The sequence below is a fragment of the Phyllostomus hastatus genome, unplaced genomic scaffold (assembly GCF_019186645.2).
Source record: "Phyllostomus hastatus isolate PE091 unplaced genomic scaffold, TTU_PhHast_1.1 phas_contig_10, whole genome shotgun sequence".
NCBI lineage: Eukaryota > Metazoa > Chordata > Mammalia > Chiroptera > Phyllostomidae > Phyllostomus > Phyllostomus hastatus.
In genome coordinates this window covers 2385248-2408360 of record NW_025333499.1, presented here as the reverse complement: position 1 = coordinate 2408360, position 23113 = coordinate 2385248, and the positions used below count along the sequence as shown (strand labels likewise).

Genomic DNA, 23113 nt, shown 5'->3' with positions numbered 1-23113 from the left:
AGAGTCTTTTCCATTGACCCACTCATTTCAGAGATGGGAAAACTGAGGCCCAAAGAAGGCCATAGGATAAGCATGTCTTACCTGGGGCCACCCAGAAGACTTTAGGAATAGGGTCAAGAGAGATCAGGCCTCTTTGGGGCACAAGGGTATAGGAGCGGGAAAGGCTATTTATCCCATTTTGTAAGTTTATCTGAGCAGAAAGGAAAGGCTGCCCCCTTCCTCCCTCTTGCCCTCCTTTTCCAGGAATCCCTGGCCCGGTCTGCCCCATCCTGGGGTCCTCACTCCAGCACATCTCTGTTGAACTGTTTCTGCCGGTTCCCTAGGAATTCCCCTATCATCTGCCGGCTGAGGCCTTTCCGTTCCAGGATGAAATGAGCCACTCCCACTGGTGTGTCTGACAAGAAACCCCGCTCGATCAGATACTGGATACCCTTCTCTGGCTTCCTGCAGAAAGAGAAGAGGTAGATGAGATGACTGTCCTCCTAGAATGGTGCCCTCTGTCCCATTTCTTGAACTCATTTTGGGCCCAACCGTGACCTTGGAGAAGCAAGGAAGTCAAATACATAATTTGATTCAATCCCTTTCTTATACATGGAAGAAAAGGAGAGGAAGCCACTTTCCCATTTCACAGAGCTTCAAAATTCCAAGGCACCCTCAACTCAACTTCCTCCTTCACTAGAGCTACACTGTAATGGAAAGAAAATTCAGATTTAGTGAGAGCCTGGTGTGTGCCGGGAACTTTGATCTTCCCAGCAGGCACTGAGGACTCCTGGGAGAGGGCCTGAGCTCCAGGCTAAGCCCTTTTTTCTGAGTCCCAGACCATCAGTTTAGGAAAGAAGTGAAGAGGCTACCTTGCTTCTTATCCCACGTGCCCCCTAGACAGGTATCGGCCAGCCTCTGAGCATGTCTATAAACAAGGCGCTCTCTACTTTCCACACAGCCAAATCTGCGTCTGAACTATCCCATATTCGGAGACCAGAGTCTTAGGATCCCACGATGCTAGAATTTGAAAAATACTCTGGTGGGACAGGAGTCTTAGACCCATCACTTATCACGCATGACTTGGGACAATTCCCTTTACTTCTTCAAGCCTCAGATCCTTCTCCATAAAATAGGAACACTACCACCCACCTTGCTGAGTTATTCTGAGACTGAAATATAGGTGGCAGTGTCTAATAGGCTACATGTAAGACATTTATTTTCTATTTTCAAATCACATGTCACACTCCCACCCCACTCCTAAGTACCTGGCCCAGGACCAGGCATCTAGAAAGAGCTTGGTCCTGGTTACTGACTAGTCTAGCACTCCACCCTGCCCCCCAGTACTCAAATATACACATCTTACTAGTCGACAGATGGAAACATTGAAGCCCAAGGAAGGAACCCACCTTGCCCAGGGCCTACACAGCGAGTCTGGCCCAAGTCAGGATAGGGTCCAGGTCTCCTGTGTCTCAGAGCAGGGCTCTTTACGTAGCACATCAGCTCCCCACCAAAAAGGGGAGGTGGGGGACCCCAGGTTCAAAATCCATTATATAGATAGTGAACTGGGGCCCAGAGAGGGGAGCATCTCACCCAAGATCACACAGCCAGTCAGAAGCAGTGCTCGGACTAGAAGTGCCTCTGATGGGTGTGTTGGGGGACTTTCTACTCTGCCACCCTGTTTTCAATCTTCACTGAATGGCTGGGGAGAAACACCATCCACGAAATGAGAAGGTGGCAGAGGCAGATCACTGCTTGGAGTTCAGCCCCAGGGGTCAAAGTGCCCAGTGGCAGGGTAGAAAGGGACAAGGGGGGGCAGGAATGGGAAGCACATACTTATTGAAGAGGTTGAGGCCGATTCTGTAATGCCGCCTCTGCACCACATCGTTGTTGAAGGCTGGTGAGTCCCAGCTGTGCCTCGTCTCTCTCTGGTAAGTCTGCTTGCACAGGCCAGTGGCTGGAGGCTCCCTCAGGCTGTCCCTCGAAGAGGAGCCAGAGCTGCAGTTGATGGTCTCGTTGGAATTGCTGGAGCTTTCAAGGCTCTCATTATCTCCACCATCAGAGTTCTCCCCTGCTGCCTCACACTTCCCCAACCTCCGACCCCCAGCCACACCACTGGGCCCAGTGCCACTGTTGGGGGCTGGTGGCAGAGGCCCTGGTGGGGCTGGGGCTGGGCCCTCTGGGGCTGGGTAGTGGCGGTGTGGGATCGGGGCCCTGCTTGGTGGCCCCTTGTGCTTTAGGGTCCCATGGGGGCTGCAGCCATCAGCCTCATACACCAGCTGGCGGTGGACAGAGCCGCGATCTGAGCGGTCACTCAGGTCCACAGAGCTGTCACTAGGAGGCTCAATGGTAAGCAGGGGAAGGTGGGCGGCCCGCAGCCGGAAATCTCGACACTCCAAGCACCCAGGCCCCCTTCGAGTGCCTTCCTCACGGCTACCATCTTCCCGGGTCCCTGATGGCCCTGATGCAGGAACTGGTGGGAGAGGGGCCTGTGCCCAGAACTCAGGCCGGCCCTGGGGTGGGGGCTCTGTGCTGGGCAGCCGTTCAGGGGATGGTGGGGGAACTGGGTCATCCAAGTAGAGGGGAAGGTCACTGAAGGATGTGGCTGAGCTGTCCTCTTGCTGTTCCTTCGACTCTCGTTTCTCCAGTTGGGCTGATCCTGTCTCCTCAGACATGGGCCCCGATGGGTGGCAGTTTAAGGCCTCATCAATGGATTCAGCCAAAGACTTTACCTGTGTTTGGAGGGAAAGGGGAAGAGGGAAAGGGAGAGAAAGGAAGGGAAGATGAAGGGAAGGTTGATGGGATGGTAGAAAGGTGGGGATGAGGGAGGAAGGGAAGGGGAGGGAATAGGGGAAAGTTCTTGGTTGGTCAGCCAAGAAAAGGGATTCCCCTCCCCAGCTCCCAGGCAACCATTGTGACCTCACAAGAGCAGGGAGTAATGGCCACAAGGTTCACTCTCAGATATCCCAATACCTCTTCAATGTCCATATAAACCCAAGCCAAATGCCACGTCCTCCTTCATTGAATCCACATTTCTGCCTCTGCCATCCCATGGGTGAACCAAAACCCCAGCTTCCTCTGGGTTTCCAAAGCCATCTGTCTCGTTCTGTCTTAGGAAACCCATATGATTTAGCCTTGAGAATCTAGACCATGGCTGGCAAACTCTGCCTCCCTGTGGTATTCAGCCTGTCAACTGGCCCCCAATGATTCCTGCCTCCTGGTATTCACACCCTTGTGTACCATACTGTCCTGGGGTTGGTCTGTGGGATTGGTAGCATATGTCAGAAGTGATGACATATCACCTCCAAGAATAGGTTAAGGAAGACTGCAACTTCTGTCCTGAGGACTCTCACTGGCTTGTGCTTTCTCTCTCTCAGACCCTTTGCTCCAGGGAAAGCCACGCTGTGCACAGCCCTATCGAGAGATCCATGTAGTGAGAACCTAAATCCTCTTGCCAACAGCCAAGCGAGTGAGCTTGGAAGCAGATCTGTCAGCCTCAATTGAGTCTTCAGTGATTGCGGTCCCACCCTACAGCTTCAGTACAGCCTCATGAGAGACCCTAAGCCAGAACCACCAGCCAAGCCACTGCCCTCAGAGACAATATTTGCTGTTTAAGCTCAGTCTTTCAGTTCCGTTTTAAACAGTCATTCGTTACACACCAATAAATAACTAATACATTTCCCCATCAGACTTGGATAGCACTGAGAGCTGGGCTTAGGCCTGGTTCCTTGATCTTCTCACCAGACTGTGAGTCCCTTCTCGCCTCTCTTCCCTGAAGGATGGGTTCAGGCCCAGTTTCTCTCTTTCTAATTCAGCTCAACACATTTCTTGACAGAGAAGAGATGTTCAATTAATGTTTGTTGTATGAGTGAATACATGAGTGATTTAGATTTTTGTATATATTACAAAATACTAGGTATTTTTGCATATATTACCTAGCTGAAATGAATCTCCAGAAGAACTCTAAAAATAAAGTTCTACCTCCATGTTATTGGTCATGTTTCAGTGAGGTTAAACAGCTTACCCAAGGTCACACAGCTGGGAAATGCCAGAGTTGGAATTTGCACCTGAGCAGCTGTGCCGTCACACCCAAGCCCAGAATATTCTTCCCACTACCATCAGTGCCCTCTACATTCCCACCTTTCCATGCTTTTGCTGATGCAATGCCTATGTAAGCCACCTAGCTTTAACTTGCTAAACCGTATCTGTCACGTAAGGCCCACCACCATTGCTGTTTTCTCAAAGACGCCTTCTCTGGTCCTCCCAGAAGAAAATTTCTTCTCTGTCTTCTAGGTTCCCATGTGATCCTTTCTCATGGCTCTGACCACATTCTATTTTAGGATACAGTCATGTGCACATGTGTTGGCCATTAGATCCCTGAGAGCTACTGGCCTGGGAGGTCCTTGAGAACAAGGACCCTGGTGGTTCCTCTGTCTCCCCCACGGTACCCAGCACAGAGCCCGGTCTGTGGTGTTGTGGTGTAAGTGAAAGGGCGTGGGCTTTGGAACCAGACAGAGCTGAGTTCCAATCCAATTCGGAAGAGTCATTACACCTTTCAGTGTCTCAGAGCCATAGTCGTGTTCCCTGGAAGATTGGGGTAAGCCCCCATCTCACAGGTCATTATGACGTATGCACAGTAAGTGCTCATCACCTGTTATTAGGCCTTAATTTGATAGTAGATCAAGTTCCAAAGAGTGAGATTTTTAATGTTTTTATGTGTTTTATACACCCAGATTTTTAATTTGCTTGTTTTAACTATATAATTTTTGGTCTTGCCAATTGTTTCCTCACCCCTAACAAGTACCCAGGAGTTCCTGCCTTCCGGTGGGTGGGCTCCCTCCCAGAGAGCTGCAGGGTGCTACATTCCAACATGGAGAGATGGGCCAGGCCTCCCAACTCCCCACGCTGATGAACTACCTGACCCAAGGGTGACCCCCAATGGTCTTTAAACCTCTGGCCCTAGGTACCTGGAAAGGGGGAATGAACCCCTGAAGGCCAGAGCCTCCACACCGACCCCCGTGGTTCCCGCATTTTGTCAACTGTTCTTCATTGTTCCCATAGTCCCTACTGGTCATTGTTCTTAAATGCCTGTTGGGCAACACCTTCTAGTTTGAACTATAGGTAAAAAGTGGTAGGAGTAGCCGGAACATAGGGATGGGAAGGGAAGGCCCTTCTCAGGGATGCTGACCTGCTTGGAGAAGGAGTCCTCGAGTTCTGTGATGTCATTGGAAAACTCTCCAGATGTGGTGACAGAGCTTCCTCCACCATCGATGCCCCCTCCACAAGAGCCTCCATATGGGAGTCCCCGTTCAAGCCGGTGGCTCCGGGCACCAGCCATGGCACCCTCGTCCAGCGAGGCAGGCTTGCCCTCGAAGTACGCGGGGTTCTGTGCCTTCTCATACTCCTCAAAGGAGAACTGCATCCTCATGTTGGAAAGGATGATACGTCGGGACATGCGGCTTTCTGAAGCTGAGCTGCGGAGCCGCTCAAAGTTCTTGTTCATGCGGTACTGGCGGAAGGCCGTCTGGATGGTCCTGGCGGCCCTGCGGCTCAGGAAGGAGCCCCCATACTTCCTTTCCAGCATTTCCACCTGGCAGGGGAGGTTTGACAGGAACAAGGTCAGACATTCACTACAGCCTCATCTCCCTGGACCTCAAGGACACCGCCGCCACCTTGCAGCTAACTGCCTACAGCTGCCTGAATGCGCCAGGCTGCCCCCGGAGCATTGTCTTTCACTCTAGTCTCAGATAGCACTTGTTACATGGGACGGGACTGTGGTTTTTCTCTCTTTTTTTTTATTTACAAGAAGTAGATAGTATTCCAAAAAAAAGTTAGACAAAATAGAGAAGTCAAAAAAAGGAAAGAAGGAAGGGCGCGGAGGGAGAGAGGGGGAGGGAGGGAGGGGGGGAGAGAGAGAGAGGGAGAGGGGAAGAGAGAAAGAGAGAGACAGAGGAAGGAAGGAAGGGAGGGGGGGAGGGAGGGGGGAGGGAGGGAGAGAGGGGGGAGGGAGGAAGGGAGGGGAGGGGGGGAGAGAGAGGAGAGAGAGAGAGAGAGGGAGAGGGGAAGAGAGAAAGAGACAGAGGAAGGAAGGAAGGGAGGGGGGAGGGAGGGAGAGAGGGAGAGAGGGGGAGGGAGGAAGGGAGAGAGAGAGAGAGGGAGAGGGGAAGAGAAAGAGAGAGACAAAGGAAGGAAGGAAGGAAGGGAGGGGGAGGAAGGGAGGGAGGGAGGGAGGGAGGAGGAGGGAGAAGAGAGTAAGAAGGAAAGAAAAACTGGGAGCAAGAAGGAGGAAGAGATAGAGAGGGGAGGAGTGGGAGGGCGATGCGGAGCGGGGAGAGAGGAAAGGAAGGAAGGAAGGAAGGAAGGTTGGGTCACTTAAAGTCCCAACACCTAGGCATAACCACATTTAACATTGTGGTATATATCCTTCCAGTTGTTTTCTATACATAGTATTTTGTGCCCCCACTTTAGTCAAACACTATCTTGTGTGCTATATGTAATACACTATAGCACACTCTTCTGAAATTGTCAACTTATGTGTTTGCTTCTCCCCTTAGACTGAAATTTTTGAGAACTGGGTCCAGGGCTCATTCATTTTTACATCTCCAGTGCTCAGCACGGAGCTCAAGGAGTGTGCTTGCTGAGGGAATCAAGGCTTGGTGACTAGGTGGTGAATGCATCCCCAGCAGGGTGAAGGGTCCTGGAGCCAGTCTTCTCCCATTCCAGTCTCACTGTCTCTCTCTCTCTGCAGACCACCCCGAAGTGCCACATCCCAATCCCTCCCTTGGCTCTCTCATTCCTCTACTCCTACTTTCATTCTCAGTCAGAGCCATGTCTGCCGTACCTTCTTGTCCTGCAGGTCCGTGGAGAGTTCGTAGCTGTCGGACAGGGCCTTGGAACGCTTTATCTCCTCCTCCTCCTGCTTCCTCAGGGCAACACTGGCTGGCTGGAGGCGAGCCCGCTGAGCCCAAGGAAGGCCCACCCCAGCAGGGGAGCCCCCCATGTGGCTGCTGGTGGGGGGCAGCTGGCTCAGCCGGTATGGGGGTTGGCTCCCAGGACTATCAACCGCTGTGCTCAGGTCACTGCCTGGGGCATCACCCTCCACACTGCGGGGATGAGATAAGATGAGCCAGGATGTGGGAACAAAGGACAGGTCTGCTGGGCCAGACGGAGCATGTGGATTAGATTCCTTCTGGCAACCCCACCTCCTGAGGCTTCTTCACAGACACAAAGACCCTAACAATTAAATGCCAGAAAGGAGTCCTACCCCCCAAGCTGTCTCCTCACTACCCTCATGGTCCCTTCCTTCAGCCCCCCTTGCCTTCATAGTGCTATCCTCATTCCACATCAGCCCCATTCTCTCACAGCTCCATCCTCAAGTGTCCCTCCCCCCTCACAGACCCCGTCTCCTCACAGCTTCATCCTCTAGACTGCTTTCCTTTAAGGCTTGGTCTTCTCAGTCTTGGCCCCAGTCCTACTCACCCCCTTCACTGCCTGGCCCCCTCATGGCCATATCCCACCACAGACTTATCCCCAGACTAGTTTCTTTCTGATCATGTCTCCATAAGTCCCTTTTTCTAATAGTCTTGTCCTAATAGTTCCATTTCCAAATCCTCCTTCCCTTCAGGGACCAGTTCCCTTAGAGCTCCGTCCCTCCCCCACACCTCTTTCCCTTATAGCTCTATCCCCTCATGGCCCTGTCCCCGACACAACTGTTCTGTGGTTTCCCTCCTTGCCCGATCCCCAGCACAATTCCAGGTCAGCCCTCTCCCCACACCCAAGGCGCACTCCTGGCATCCTGGGCATCCAAGCTCTCCCCTCCTTGTCCAACCCTGCCCCCTGCAGCCCCACCCCTGCCTTTAGATGCCTGGACTTGGGCATGGCCAGTTCCCAGGGTTCCCTGGCTGCTAAGGCACAGGGCTCAGCAACAGTGGGCGGTGCCTCCCATCCAGCATCCTCACAGGTAAAGAGCTGCCCTGCGGGGCAGCTTCCTTTTTCTCCTCATGGCCTCCTCGGCTCAGCTGGGGGAGGGAGACAGGGGTCTCAAGGCTGAATAGTGGCAGGAGCTGGGCACTGGGCCTTGCCCTCCCTGGTTACCCAGAGCTGTTGTTCCACCTGACCCGCTCCCATGGTGCCATGGCAACCAGGCTGCCAGGGAACCCAGGTGGCGACAGAGCTCAGACACCCTGAGCCCAGAGGGCATGGTGCAGAGCCACAGAGGTGGGGGGACAGGGAAGGGACTCAGGAGAGGATATCTGGTGAGGCCTGGAGGGGGTTGTAGGATAGGGGGAATGGGTGTGGTTGGGCCCAGGTAATGGTCTGGTTTGGGCAGGCACCAGGTTGAGGGAGTTATTGTTTAGTGAAAGGATTAAGGGGCCACTTTTCAGCCCTTACTTAGCAAAGGCCAGGGTGCAGGGCAGAGGAGAGCTGCGGTGGGTGTAGGGGAGCTCTCTACCAGTGCAGGAGCTGGAGCTGCAACAGGCCTGCTAGCCTTGCAGAAGAGCAATTTGGGTGGGGTGCTGGGCTCAGTGGGGAAGCTGCAACAGCGAGGCTGAGTCCCGGGCTGCTCGGGAGGAGTTCTGCTTCTCCCTAGCGGGAGCTCCCGCCCACTATTCATCTTCCATGCTCGCAAGCATTAGTCTGCAACATTATTAGGAGCCAGGCAAAAACAAACTGGAAGGCTGCTCTTTACCCCAAATTGTCTTTTTTCCTGGGCCTCCGGGGCCTGTGCAGTCGCCCTCCAGGAGTCAGTCTCAGCCCAGCCCCTTGTCCCTACCACAGGCATCTAAGATGCTTCTCTCCTCCCCCTGAGGGCTGTAGAATTTTGTCCAGCATCTCTCAAACTTCTTTTTCCCACTACACAGCTCCAGCTCAGTTTTGATCAACCTTCTCCTTTGTTCATGAGCTAGCTAAAGCTCCCACTGCCCACAGGAGATAGCCCCAGTTCCTTACTGTGGCATTTGAGGCCTAAGATAATAATTGCTAATGCCTAGAGAGCATGTAGCATGTTCATGCATTGCCCTTACCACTTCACATATAATAACATGCTTACTCTTCAAAATAACCCTATGAGATAGGTGTTGTTATTTATCTTCATTTTACACATAAAGAAACTGAGGCCTAGAGAGGTTAAGTGACACACGCAGCTACTAACAGTAGAGCCAGGGTCCAGATCCAGGCAGTCTGACTCCAGAGCTCACACTCGTAAACATTAAGCCATGCTGCAGGGTTGGCTGCCGGTCCCCCACCCCATCCACCCTTCCCTCCAGCCTGGCCCAGATCCTGTTTCTTCCCAGTATTCCTCTGCTTTCCACCTCCAAAGCTGCTCACACAGTACCTTTCACCTAGAATGCAGTCCCCATCATCTCTGCCATCTGCAATGTGAAAAATCCCCCACGGGTCATATGCCACCACTAAGAAGCTGTTCTGAAGCCCGCCTCCAACCAGAAATGATGCCTGATCCTGTTCTGAGCTCCCCCACACAGCATGCCTGTCCTTCTTTTTATGGTGCAGGTTAGCTTTGGCAAAGTGTGACCGCTATTTGTGGTCATGACTCCCAGAATCCCAGCACAAGAAGAGAATTTGGGAATCTCCTAACGAACACAGAGCTCAAGGCCTGGAGCAGAGTAGGTGCTCAATAAAAAACTCCCAGGGTAAGGAAGTCAGTGAATGAGCTCTGGTGGGCTTATTAGGTGAGAGGAGACACAAGTCCTCTCACCTAAATTTTGACCACAGCACCCAATCCGTTCTCCATCCTACGATCAGAGAGAGAGAGAGAGAGGGCGCTTTCTGAAGTACAAATCTGACTCTTTTGCTCTCCCACTAAAACCCTTCCAGAGCTCCCCATGACTCATCCAGCAAACAACGATTGAGCACTTTCACTGTGCCAGGCACAGTGCTGGGTGCTGCAAATTTAACGGTGAACAAGATGCATAAGATTTGTTCCCTCAGGGAGATGACATTCTAGTGGGAGAGGCAGACTATAAATATACACTATCGTTGCAGGTAGTGGTAAAGTGCTAGGAAGGAAACTACAGCACAATAATAAAAAGTGCTGTCTTAGATGTGGTGGACAGGGAAGGTCTTTTTGAAAAAATGGCATATAAGCAGAGCCCTGATGGAAGTGAAACTGAGCTGTGTGGTTATCTGAAGCAAGAACAGTGCAGATGGTGGGGGTGGGGGAGCAGGGAGAGTTAGTGCAAAGCCCCTGAGGTAGAACTATGCCTGGCATGATTGAGGAACAGTTACTCCTCTGCTCCGGTTTAGCTGGAGCAGAGTGACAGGAAGGAAAGTGATATGAAATAAGATCAGAGGAGTAACAAGGGGCCAAATCATGAAGAGTACTGAGCCCATGATAAAGATTGGTTTTTGCTCTGAGATGAGCAGAGGAGGGACACGATCACGATCTAACAGGTATTTCAGGAATTATCATTCATGGGATAACCTCCAGCTTCCTCACCACAGCCATGGATGGCTCTCCTAACCTGCCTCATATACCCTCTGCCCCAATACCCTGGCCTAGCAACCTCCTGCTCACCCTTCAACATTTAGCTGAGGTGTGCCCTTTCATGCCTGCCTTCCCCTTTCACACAGATTGGTTTACAGGTCCTTCTTTGTGCTGCCATAGGACCCTCTAGTCAGCTTGATCCTTAAGGCGAGGGCATTAATTGGTTCACTGAAGCCTTGCAACTTACTGAGGCAGGCACCATTGACACTATTTTCTAGATGAGGACACTAAAGCTCAAAGAGATAATGTAAACTGGCTCAAGGTCACACAGCTGTTAAGTACGAAAGTCAGGATGCAAATCCAGGGTCCAAAATGTCTTTTCAGAACTTCTCACTGACTCTCTCCACTTCTGGCTCAGTGCTGCCCCCTGGCTCTCCATTCTTTGGCAATTCCACCCTAGGGAGCTTGACGCACAGTTTTGGTTGCAAAGGGAATAGCAGCAGGGAAGTCAGGCTGTCAACTCAGGCTCCCTCTAGAGGGCCTGGCAAAAAGGACAGTGCTTGATGGCAATGCTCCCAACACTGAGACTTGGGGGAGTGAAATGCCTTAACTCACAGCCCCCAAAACACTCAGGGACATGCTGATCATATGGAAAATCTCTGTCTCTCTCTCTGTCTCTCTGTCTCTGTCTCTGTCTCTCTCTCTCTCTCTCTCTCACACACACACACACACACACACACACACAGATGTGCACTCTCTACTGGGCTATATTCTGCAGGGGAAACTGAGAGCATCCTCTGCGTTGGGGGAAATAAACCATGTGTCACAAATAACCACAGTACAAAGCTGAAAGTTCTCAGGGCTGGGGAACAGAGGAAGTGTTGGGGGAGCTCAGGAGAGAGATTCCTTCTGCTTGGGGGTGGCTGAGCAGAATAAAAATAAACTCGCACTTACAGTGCACCTTCCCTGTGTCAGGCATTTTCTGCACATTATTTAACCTGCATGGCAAATGTGAAGGAAGAATTAGGATTCCTACACTGCAGGTGAGGAGAAGGGCTCTGAAGGGGGGAACTGACTGCCAAAGGTCCCAGCAAGAGGCAGAACAGGGACTCGAAGCCCAGAGCCCTGCTAGTTCCCCTATTGCCTGAAGGCATCCTGGGGGAGAAAGCTATTGAATGGGGCCTTGGCTAAGAGCAGTTGATAGAGATGAGGAGTAAAGGACCTTGTGAGTCAAGGCACTAAGATGGGGAGAGGCAGGGCAGGATGTTCTGTCTGGATCTGTGGTAGCATGCTCATGGCAGAGGCACCAACCCTCCCCGGCTGCTGTTCCTAATGGGAGGTCTCTCTCCCTCCTTCCCTTTATTGGCACTGCCCAGAGCCAGGCAGCCAGCAGGGGATGGGATGAGGATGCAGTTGCCATGGAAATGAATGGGGGCTGTTGCTATAGATACCATAAGATGAGGGCAAGAGGAAGCCAGGGATGCTGAGGACTATCCCCATGACAACTTGGGCTGGAAGGGGGGGACCGGAAGTGAGAGACAAGAAAACAAGATGAGATCAGTACACCCAGATGAGGCTGGAAGAAGACCGGACAAGGAGATGGGACCCAGCCAGGGGCCAAAGGACTCCAGTCACCTCCGTCTTGTCCCATAGCTCCTTTGCAAACTATTCCTGGTGTCCAATCCCAGTGCCACAGGGCTTCCAAACCTCAGGTCAGCCCGGCTTGGCACAGGGGCTGGCAGGGCAGAAGGAAGCCATCAAAGGACTGGCTGGGCAGACAGCGGGCAAACACAGTCTGGCAAGCACACAGACCTGGGTTTGAATCCTAGCTCTGCTTCTTTGCAGTTGTAAAAATAATAGTTGCCATTTACCAAGTACCTGCTTTCCTCTAGGCGTAGCAACCCTGTAAGGTCTGGGTGGTTCTCCTGAGGGCAGTAACACAGATGAGGAAACTGAGGTGCTGAGAGATGAAATAGCTTGCCCACAGTCTCAGTGCCCAGCAGTGGTGGAGCCAAAAATCATACCAAGGTTCCTGCTCTTACCACCCCGCACTGAACGGCCCCTCCAAAATGGAGTCCCTACATTCTCCAGCTCCCCACATCTTCCCACAGGGGCATGCAGAGGCCCAGAGACTGGGTGAATATTTGTGGACTGTGTGAGTGAGGAAGGTACCCAGGAGGAAAGCCTGAGGTGAGAAGGCAGAAGTGCCTGGTGCGAGAACAATGGCCCATGGGTTTGGGAGGCTGAGGGTACAAGATCCACAGAACTAGGATGGACTTTCTGAATCCCCCCAACCCTCTCAATCCAAAATGAGGTGCCAATAGTCAAAGTGATTTGCCCAGGGTCGCACAGGATGAGAACCCAAGTCCCCTACCTTACAGGCCAGTGCACCCCTTTTAGCTTTTTAGCTGAATCTGTCCAGCCTCCTCCTCCCCAACCTTTAAGCTCCTAGACAAGAGCAACAGCAGGCTACTTGTACTTCCTAGGATATGGCGAGCTGATCCAAACTGCCATGCCTGGGCTCAGGCTCATCCTTGGCTTCTTTTGTGCAGGATGCTCTTCCTCTCCCCTTCACCAGCAGACTCCACCATGGTCTAGGGAAGCTCATCTGCATCCTGCAGCATGTGGGGCAGGCGAACCCTCCTGGGAAGTTGGTTCTGACTCACAACCTGACAGGGTCAGCTACTCCTTACTATGCACACTCCTGTCACAGGTGGTCCTCATCTCCAGCCAACTTGTGATTATCTACTGAAGTGTCCATTCCTCACCCTCTTCCTGTTTCCCAAGGGCAATGGCTGGTGTGATTCATCTCTCTGGCTCTTCCAGTTCCAGGCCCAGGCCCAGCACACTGCAAGTGCTCAGCAGCCACCTTGGTAGCATAAGAGCACAGGTAGTTTTCATGTGTGTCTGTGTGACCATCTTGTGAGACAACTATCACTCTAGAAGCCACAGTCCCATATGCGTAAAAGCCACCCACACACAGTCTTGTGATTATCTCCACCAGGTACATAAAGTCGCCACCTCATACAATAGGCCTCACCCATTCAGAATTCCTCACACCCAGCCTCACACAATCATATTCCCTCAGATATATAGCAGTGCACAGTCTCTCACTTCTGTTATACACCTGCCAGGCTCACACAAAGACATGCACATGTATGCACAGGCACACGAGTTTCCCTCACAGCTGACAGGACCGCCCCCCCTTTCCACAGCACAGGCCCTCAGTCAATTCAGTTGCCTACACAGGGGTCTACGCCACAGCTCCCACGATGGCCATCTGACCGTGACTTGCCTTGTCCTTTCATTTAGATGGACCCTTGGCTCCCTACTTCCTTCTATCTGCAATCAAATGAAGAATAGAATGTTCTCCTACAACGTTCTCCTACTCCTCAGACACAGGTCACCTAGATCCAATGCCCAGGAGAACCAAACAGAGCCATCTATGCACCATTGCCCAACAGGACCCTAGAACTCTCCACCAGGTTTCTGTCCATTCTGTCTCTCTCCTATACTGACTTCTTACCTCTCAATGCCTATTCAAACCCTTCCCAACCTTCCACTCTTGCCCCTTCTCCTCCAGTAAGCCTTCTTGGATACCACTCCCCAGCCCACCTTGTTATTTCCCTCCTCTTTGGGTCAAGAACATATTTTGCTCATTACTAAAGCCATATCTGTTTAATCATTTCAACCCTTCACAACCTGCCTACTTTCCCAAGGGATTTCTCATCTCCCCTGAGAGATAGAGGACTTACGGCGAACACAGCCAATCTTAATTTTGATCCCTCACAGTACTTAGCTTGAAGCCTTGCACACAGTGCCTTCTGGAAGAGTAAATAAGGGAGAGACAAAGTGAGGCAGGGAGGAAAGGAAGAAATAAATGAGAGTTTGAATGAGTAAATGAATAGATAAGTTGAGTCACTGAGTGAAGTAATGAGGGAGGGAATGAGGTGAGCCTCTGGAAAAACGATGGGATCAATGTAATGAAGATACAGAAGGGAAGGAGGAAAGAAAGGGGAGGAGGGACTCTCATGTGGGCCTTAATCAGAACAAGAGCCACGATCACTGTGCACTCACCCAACCACACACCAGACCCTATGCTGGGCTCCTTGTGTTTTCTTGCTATTCTTTGTGACAACCCAGAGAGGTAAATGTATTCTCACTGTGATCGGAAGCACAATCAAGCACAAAGAGAAGGAAATCCTTGCTCCAGTTTACAGAGAGAATAAGCGGCAGAACCAGAGGCAAACCCAGATCCGTCTAATGCCAAAGGTTCAGAAAGGGAAAGTAGGATACCAGCCCACTTAGGGGGTCTCCTGGCTTTGCTGCTAACACAGACACATGATACAAGATGTGGGTTCCACAGCCCTTAAAGGGCACCTTTCATCCTCCTGCCAACAGCCTCCAGGGATTCTTAGAACCAGCTTCTGGCAGGTGCAGGAAACATTCAGGGTCATTGCATCTGGGGTGGAAGAAATGGCTTCCCCTCAGATTCAGATATCCCTAAAACTGCAGAATCAGAATCTTGAAAGTAGAGAATCAAAGACTTAATATCTCAGAAGATTAAATCATACCATCAGAAATTTTTTCTGAAATGGGAGAACCATGAAATCTTAAAACCACAGTATTGGAAAATCCAAAATTACTCTGGAAACAGAAACCACAGGACTGCATGGAATATATCACTGAATCATATCTTAAATCCATAACTTCTTAAAATTGTAGCATCTCATATTGACAGAATGTCAGAGCTGGAGAAGCCCTTGGAGATCCTTTGAGCAGGCCTCCCTCCTCCTGTCACACATGGGGCAACTAGGTCGAGGAGAGGCCAAGTGACATGTCCAAGTTGGCCAGCTCACACTTCCTCAGGCTGACGGGCTGTAGAAGGCGACAGGCTTGCTCGTGGTGAGAATGCCACACCATTCCTTCACTTACTGGGTGCCTTTTGGGTGTTAACAACACCACAAATTAAACCCTACTCTCTCTCCCAGACCCTGTTCCCAGCCCTGGATAGGAGAGCAGGTAAGGCCCTGGTGAAGACAGGGGGAGGGAAGCAGGGGTGGGGTGGAACATACATCAGACAGAGAGAAGAGATCAGCTTTTATTGATGGAAATTCCTTTGTACACAGCAACACGCACTCTGAAAGGCCTTTTCCTCCTGATCTTATTTACAGAGCATTATGGGAGTGGCAGGGGGCATGGGACAAGGCCTTCAAGCAGTGGGAGAGATGGCAGCAATGGCCACAGCAAGGGAACGAGCGACGGGGAACTAGGCAGGCTGGTCCTCCGAGCCCTAGGCACCCTGCATCTCTGTTTGTGCTCACAGAGGACAGAGGTAGGTCCTTGGGATGTTATTGGGAGACCTCTCCAGGAGTGGCAGGCTTCAGGGTGCCTGGGAAGTGGGGTGCAGTTGCGGGAGGGTCCAGGTTCCAAGCTCCAAGCTTTGCTGCTCCCACATTTGAGTCAGACCTAGGGCTCCAGCATTTATAATTTGGGGGCTGGAGTCCAGGGGAGGCAGCAGGGGTAGGAATTCGAAGAAGGAGGTGGGGGAGGAAGGGGCACGATGCTTGCCCATCTGGTTCTTGAAGCAGGGATGGAGTGCCATGGGGGATTGCGGGGAGGGGGCATGGGGGACTGGTTAAGGCTTTTGCTTCTGCATAGAAAATGACCCTTGTCCTCTCAGTTACCGAGAGGAGGGACTGCTGCACTCGGAGGCTGGACAGCAGAACTGATGAGCGTCTTCCTCTTCCTCTTCCTCAGTCTCCTCCTCCTCCTCTTCCCTGGGACCAGGAAGGGCAGGGTAGAGGCCACAGGCGGCGGGTGACAGAGAGAGGCAGAGGCATTAGTTTGCAGAGCAGGGGAGATACGTGAAGGGCTGGAACCAGGGAGTTGGGACTAGGATGGGGGTCAGAATGGGGAGGCCAGGGCAACGGATTATCTTGTGGCTGGTTCCCTCCTAGGACAGCTCCCCCCGCCCCACACACACACACCCAAGCTGGGCTCAGTCTTCAGGTCTTACCCAGAGTATAGAGACTCCGCTTCTGACCTGACTGGGGCCCAACCTTCATTTGAATACATAGTAGCAACTTGCTCTCTAGGGCACTTTGCATATATCATCTCATTTAAACACCCCCCCCCCAACTTGCAACAATGCTGCAACATTTTAGAGATGAGGGAATTGAAGCTCAGAGAGGGTACATAACCTGCTTAGGTCACATACCTGGATGGTATGTGCAGAATCAGGGTTTAAATCTGGAGTCCCTGGAGGTCCAAGTCTCAGACTCATCCCACCAGGGTCTTTGGGTGAACTTGGCACTAGCCCTAGAAATCCACTATACCCTTGAAGGACAAAGATTTGTACAATATTTCCTGAAAGCTCAGGGTTGGGGAAATAGGAGCTGCTTAGAAATGGAGTGTGGAAAGCCCACAACTTTGGATGCAATGCCACAACAGACCTGGGTTGCAATGCCAGCTCTACCAGTGCTTCCAGGCCGTGTCCCCAGGTGTATTATCACCCCTCTTGAAGCCTCAGTTTTCTCGTCTGCAAAAATGGGGCTCATATGCCAACCCCACTGGATTGTTGAAAGGACTGGAACATATGGCAAGTGCCTCGCAAATAAGAGCAATGGGAACCCGGTGGTGGTTATTGTTCACTGCTCATTAGCTGAATCTAATTCCCAAGGTGGCCGCTTATACCCACACAGAAGTGCCACAGAGGCAAGGAGGAGTCACTGCAGATACACAGTACCCTAGGGTACCACACAGCGGTACCAAGAGCCAGTCTGCATGTGGCAGTCACTGGAGCTTCGCTATAGCTTCATGAGGTTGATGGCGAGACAGCAGACCTGGGAGCGGTGGTGGAGGAGGGGCAGGTGCCTTGGAGTGAGGAGCCTGATCTTCTGAGGAGACCCAATGAAACATTATCACCCCACTCCCGGACCCCTGGGCTTGGGGGAGGCAGTAGGTACGGAATCTAGGAAAGTGGAGGATTAGGAAGAAGTGGGAAGGAAAGAGGATAGGCAAGGGAAGGCACTGTTGTCCATCTCACAGACAGACAGGCATGTACACACACATGTGCACACAAACACGCACGCACACATGCATGCACACACAAGCCTCCTCATACTCAGAGTTCCCTCTGACACATTGTTCCACAGAGCCCCTGAGTCAACCAAATCACATGAACCAGGGCTCAAGTCCTGAACAAGCAGCTCCCCTTTTCTGAGTCTCCCATTCCTCATCTATAAAAGGAGAAGAAAACTCTGTACCTCTCAAGGCTGTCATGAGGAACAAATAATCTTCCAGGCCCACTGCTCACTTCCCTCATATGCAGGCCAGGCCCCTGCTACCCTTCACTCTGACACTGCAGCCACTTCCTGATTTCTTCTTCCTACACTTTTGGCCTACATTAGCCTTCCTAAAGCCCACCTTCGACCACATATCTTCTGCTCAGACACCCACCTTGGCTCCCCATTGCTTCCTGGATAAAGTTCAGACTCCTCAATTTGGCATTCAAGGCTCCCCCACATTATAGCTTCACCTGGCCTTTCCTGTCAGGTGGAAGAAGCACCGGCTTTAGAGTCAGACAGACCTGAGTTTGAATTGTCAGCCCCACCACCTACTAGCAGGATCAGCTGGGCTCCACTTCTTCACCTCTCTAGGACTTATTGTCCTTATCTGCAAAAGGAGGAAATACCTCTTCTGCAGCGCTCAGTGGGAATAAATTCAAGTGTGTAACACACCTACCACCAGGTAGGTTTGGTGCTTCGTGCATGGTAACTGTTGTTAGTACTGTCATCATCAATGGGATCAATGTTATCCTGCTCACTCATGCCCGGCCTTCACCAAACTACCTTGTTCATCATTCCACCAGTATGCCCAGCCTCTAGGACTTTCCTAATTCTGTTTCTTCCTTCTGCACAGATCTTTACCTATGGAAATCCCATCTGAACTTCATGGTCCAGCTCCAATGTTGCTTCCTGCAGGAAGTCCTCCCTGATTCCCAACCAGAAGTATTCTTTGCCTCCTCCTAGCTCCAGCAACCATGCCCTTGGTTAGGGATCTCCATTTATTGCTTTGAACCTTCCTGAAGCATTCCTTTCACCATACCCTCAGTGCCCTTGTATTCCCTCCCCCACTACCACCACCACCTCTGCTTTCCTTTCCTATGCTATTTAAGGCCAGTCCCTCCACCCGGGCTCTGGAGCCCACCCCTGATACCTCCTCCAGAGCAATCATCCCCTCTCCCTCCTGTATTTCAACCTCTCCCTCTCTGTGCCTCCTTTCTACCAACATTTATAGAAGCTCAACTCTCTTCCATATGGGAATAAAAAACCCTCTATCTGCCCCCACATCTCCCTCTAGCACTCACTGCCCCTGTCTCCTCTTCACAGCTAAGCTTCTTGAGAAATTTGTCTACACTGGCCATCTCCATTTCAGTACCTCCCACAAGCTCTTCAACCCACTGCAATCTGCCTCGTGTGCCCACCAAGCCACAGAAACTGCTCTCAGTAAGGTCACCCAGGACCTCCTAGTGGTTAAAACCAATAGACTCTCTTCCACCCTCATCTTACTTCCCCAACTGTAACATTTGCCACTCTTAACAAGCCCCACCCCCACCCGTGCACAGAGGGCTCTTTCCTTCCTCTGCTTCAGTGAGCCCACTCCCTGCTGGCTCTCCTCCTACTTCTCTGTCCACCCCCAGCTCCTCTTCTTCTCCCCATTCCTTATGTGTTAGTACCTCCTACCCAGTTCTGCTCTGGTCCTCTCCTCTTTCATTCCACACTGTCACTGATCTCATTCCATTCCATAACTGAGGTATGCTGAGGACCCCTGAAGCTCTCTCTCTATCATGTTCTCTCTCCTGGGTCCCCAGACCCATCAAGACTAATGCTTGCAGGAAGCTCCACCGGGATGGTCCTTAGGGACTTCAGAGCTCACGGGAACCTCTAACTCACCATCTAACCAATGCAAACCTATCCTCCTGCATTTCCCACCTTAGTGAAAGGCACCACCAACCATCCAGTCGCCCAAGCCCAGAACAAGCCTTAGAGTCACCCCAGATGCTCCCTGTTCCTTTAGCAATTCCAGTCACCAAATCCCCCCAATTCTACCTGGTAAATAGCTCCCAAAGACTATATATACATCATCTGGCCCCTACTACTTCATTTTCTACTCTTCTTGCCCCTTGTTCACTCTCCAATCATACTGGCCTCTCTGATGTCCCTCAGACATAATGAGCACACGCTTGCCTCAGAGCTTTTGCACTGATGTTCTTTCCCCAGGTGTTGCACCAGACAGTCTACATATTTAGTTGCTTATTTATTGAGTATCTGTCTCACCCACTGTAAGATCTATCAGGACAGGCAATGGTTTGGTTCAGTGCTATGTCCCAAAGCCCCAGCACAGTGCCTGGAATATTTGCTGAAGGAATGAACACGTTGCTACGTCTGAACACTACAACTTACTGTGAACTCCACCCTCATTTACCTCCACCCCTTACCCATTATCTTTTTTAAAATCATAGATAAAGTCTTTATTACTCTGTCAGCTGATTCATATACACTGTTTGTTTTTTTCTTGGAATCAGCTACCTGGGATGTTCCAAGACTGCTTTAACCACCTCTTGTTGTCTTAGCTAAGAAAGCCCACCTCAGTTCTGCCTGGAAGTCCTCCACAGGTACTTGCTGCTGCTGAGATTGCCGGGTACAGCTGACACTCTTGCTTGCTCAGGGAGGCTGTCCTCCTACGTTTGACCTGGACTTCCTGCTGGGGTATGTGCTGTTCCGTAGCCCTTCTCAAGTGTAAGTGGTACCTTCCTTGACCCCCAAGCCCCCCCTTCTATGTGTCATTCCAGGCAGGCAGGCAGGCACCGAATGTACTAGTTACCCCCTATGCAAACCCTTGACCTCATCGCCTTCCGCACTCCACTGCAGCCTTGTGGAGAGGGGACAGACGCATGGCAGAGACTAAGCAAATGGCATGTCCCTTCTCCTCCTTCCCATAATTGCAGCACAGTGGGAAGGGACAACTGTAACAGACAGGTGAAGGAGGTAGCTGCCAGCCGTGCTAGGCAGAGGCTGAGCCCCCACGCATTACCTTTTTAGTCTCTAACTCCAGTCTTCTCTTCCTCCCAGTCACCTCTCAAATCCATCTCCTCTGCTCCATCCCCACGGCCACTATTTTAGCCTCTCTCTCTCTCTTTCTCTCTCTCTCTCTGATTACTACAACAGCCTCCTCCCTAGTTTCCCTTCATTCTAAAGTGCTAATTTGATCATATCATTTTCCCTACTCAGGAAGTACTCGAGGCTCTCCAGCGGCCTACCACAAACAAGAAGCCTGAACTCCCCAGACAGCTGTTTAAGGCACGTCTAATCACGCAGTCCAATGCTTCATTTCACCATTTCTCACCTCCAGGCCTTTGTTTACACTCTCAGAGCATCCTCTCCTACCTCTATCTCTCAGAATCTTTATGGACTTCAAATGACCAGCTCAAACACTACTTTCTGCAGAAAACTCACAAAGCAGAAGTAATTCCTCTCCCAAAACCATAGAGAAAGAACTGTCTGCAATGTCCCTTGGGATCTCCAAGTATCAGGAGTAGAATAGAAGGTAGTAATTATGTCAGGGACCAAAGACTTTGGGTACTGGGTGAGCACTAATAGAAGTACCTTTTTCCTTCTGCATGATTACCTTGGACTTATGGCCCCCCAGATATCTGCTGACACTGACACATCCTTGCCTCCTCCTTTTCTCTCACCTTCTATTGGGTCTATCTCAATAACAGCTCTCAAAGGATTTAGAGTTCCTAATTTGAAGCTGAAACGCTTATCTGTGAGTGCTTCCCACTGGAGTAGCACAATGGCAGCCCAGTTCAAAGCCGTTACTTTATTCTAACACTCCAGTTTGGGCCTTCCCGCTGACCTCTGTGCATAGAATCCACTTTTTATACTGCTAATATGATGTTTCTAAATCACGAATTTTACTCAACATCTCTCTTATTTAGAAACCATTCACATGACAGTTCTTCACCAGAAACACTGGTCCTTAACCTTTTCCAAGAAACACAAACCTTTCATGCATTTAATGACAGTCATTAACCATCTTCCTGACCAAAAAAAAAAAAAAAAAATACACGCACCTATACCCACACAACATTTTTTTTCTTTTTTATAAGATTTTATTTATTTATTTTCAGAGAGGGAAGGGAGGGAGATAGAGAGAGAGAGAGAAACATCAATGTGCGGTTGCTGGGGGTCATGGCCTGCAACCCAGGCATGTACCCTGACTGGGAATCGAACCTGCGACACTTTGGTTCACAGCCTGAACTCAATCCACTGAGCTACGCCAGCCAGAGCTAACATTTTTCATTCCATTTCAGGAGGTTCATGGGCCACAAAGCCCAGCTGGGACCCATACAGCCCAGGTTAAGAACCTGGCCCTACCCAATAACATCCAGGTTCTTTTGCATATGCTGTTCCTTCTGCCTGGAATGTTCTTCCACACTTTACCCTTCTGTCCCTGGCTAACGCTTACTCATCCCCTAAGGCTTAGCACTTAGGCTAAGTTGAGCTGCATCAGACCTAGATGGGGCCAGATCCCTTCCTTTGGGCTTCCACAGCCCCCTGTTCTCTCCTTTGTTATAGCCCTTCGCAGTCTCCCCTACTGACTGGGAATTTGTGAAAGGCAAGAACCATTACTCAGCATAAGCTGGAGCCACAGCAGAATGCCATGTGTCTACTGAAGTGAATACTAATAACTGCTATGCTTTTTTTTTTAGCACCCATTGTGTGCCAGGCACTCAGCAAGGTGAATTCTACTTATGACCTCATCTACTCCTCTATAAACAAGCTCCATGATGCTGATGGTATTGTGTATTTTTTTTCACAGAGAAAGAGCTAGGCGCAGAGGTGTGAAGTGAGTTGTGTAAGGTCACTCAGCTAGTGAGTAACAGGGTTGGGATTGAAATCGATATGTGTTGGCACCAGTGCAAGTATTGGTCCACCATGGTTCCCTGCCCTGGACTGTGAGATTCAGAGATGGCATCAACGAATAAACAGGACCAAGAACCAAGGCCAGAATGCCCTGCCTGGGCTCCATTTCCAAGAGCCACCTACTTTGACTTCCGCTCCTGTGTCACCTTACACAAGGCTAGGCACCTGGCTCTCCCTTCTTTTGGTGCAATCCCCTCCATTCCCATGTACTACTCTCAGACTCCTCATCCCAAAGCCCCACCATGGTCAGGCCCATTCTCTTCTCCAGAACCATCCCCAGACATGTACAGCTTTTAGATCCAAGCTAATCTGATGCTATGCATTTGGACATGAGGAAAATAAAACATGGATAGTCCCTGCCCTTCAAGAGTTGATAGCCACCCAGGAGTTTTACATATATTGTTTCCAATCCTAAAATCAGCCCTGAGAGGTAAGTAGGCATTATTCTCATTACACAGATGAGGAAACAGAGGCTCAGAGGTTAAATGGCTTGTCTAAAGTCATAGAGTTAGCAAGAGGCCAAACTTGGACTTGAATGAAAGTACTGACTCAACCATTCCCCCCCCCCCCACAATTAGATCATCCCACTTGGAAGAGCCAAACGTGGACAACCGTTTCTGGCAGGGCTGGGGGAAGAAGGAAAGCTATTACTCTTTCAACACTCAATACACACATCCCCTCCTGTAGGTGGACAGAT

The 23113-nt window shown here is 50.8% G+C and overlaps 1 protein-coding gene across 6 annotated transcripts in view; it reads right to left on the bottom strand.

Moving 5' to 3' along the window:
* Positions 1–23113, bottom strand: part of IQSEC2 (IQ motif and Sec7 domain ArfGEF 2) — a 76709-nt gene that overhangs the window by 12668 nt on the left and 40928 nt on the right. For 5 of the 6 annotated variants that reach the window (XM_045832605.1, XM_045832611.1, XM_045832620.1 and 2 more), the window contains 4 exons: positions 6821–7082; positions 5168–5569; positions 1816–2711; positions 283–444 (listed from right to left, as the gene is read on the bottom strand). In XM_045832605.1, the coding sequence (XP_045688561.1) occupies positions 283–444; positions 1816–2711; positions 5168–5569; positions 6821–7082 (1722 nt within the window). Of the gene's footprint in view, positions 1–282; positions 445–1815; positions 2712–5167; positions 5570–6820; positions 7083–17884; positions 17971–23113 lie in introns of those variants that run through there. The other variant, XM_045832616.1, reaches the window with a different exon arrangement.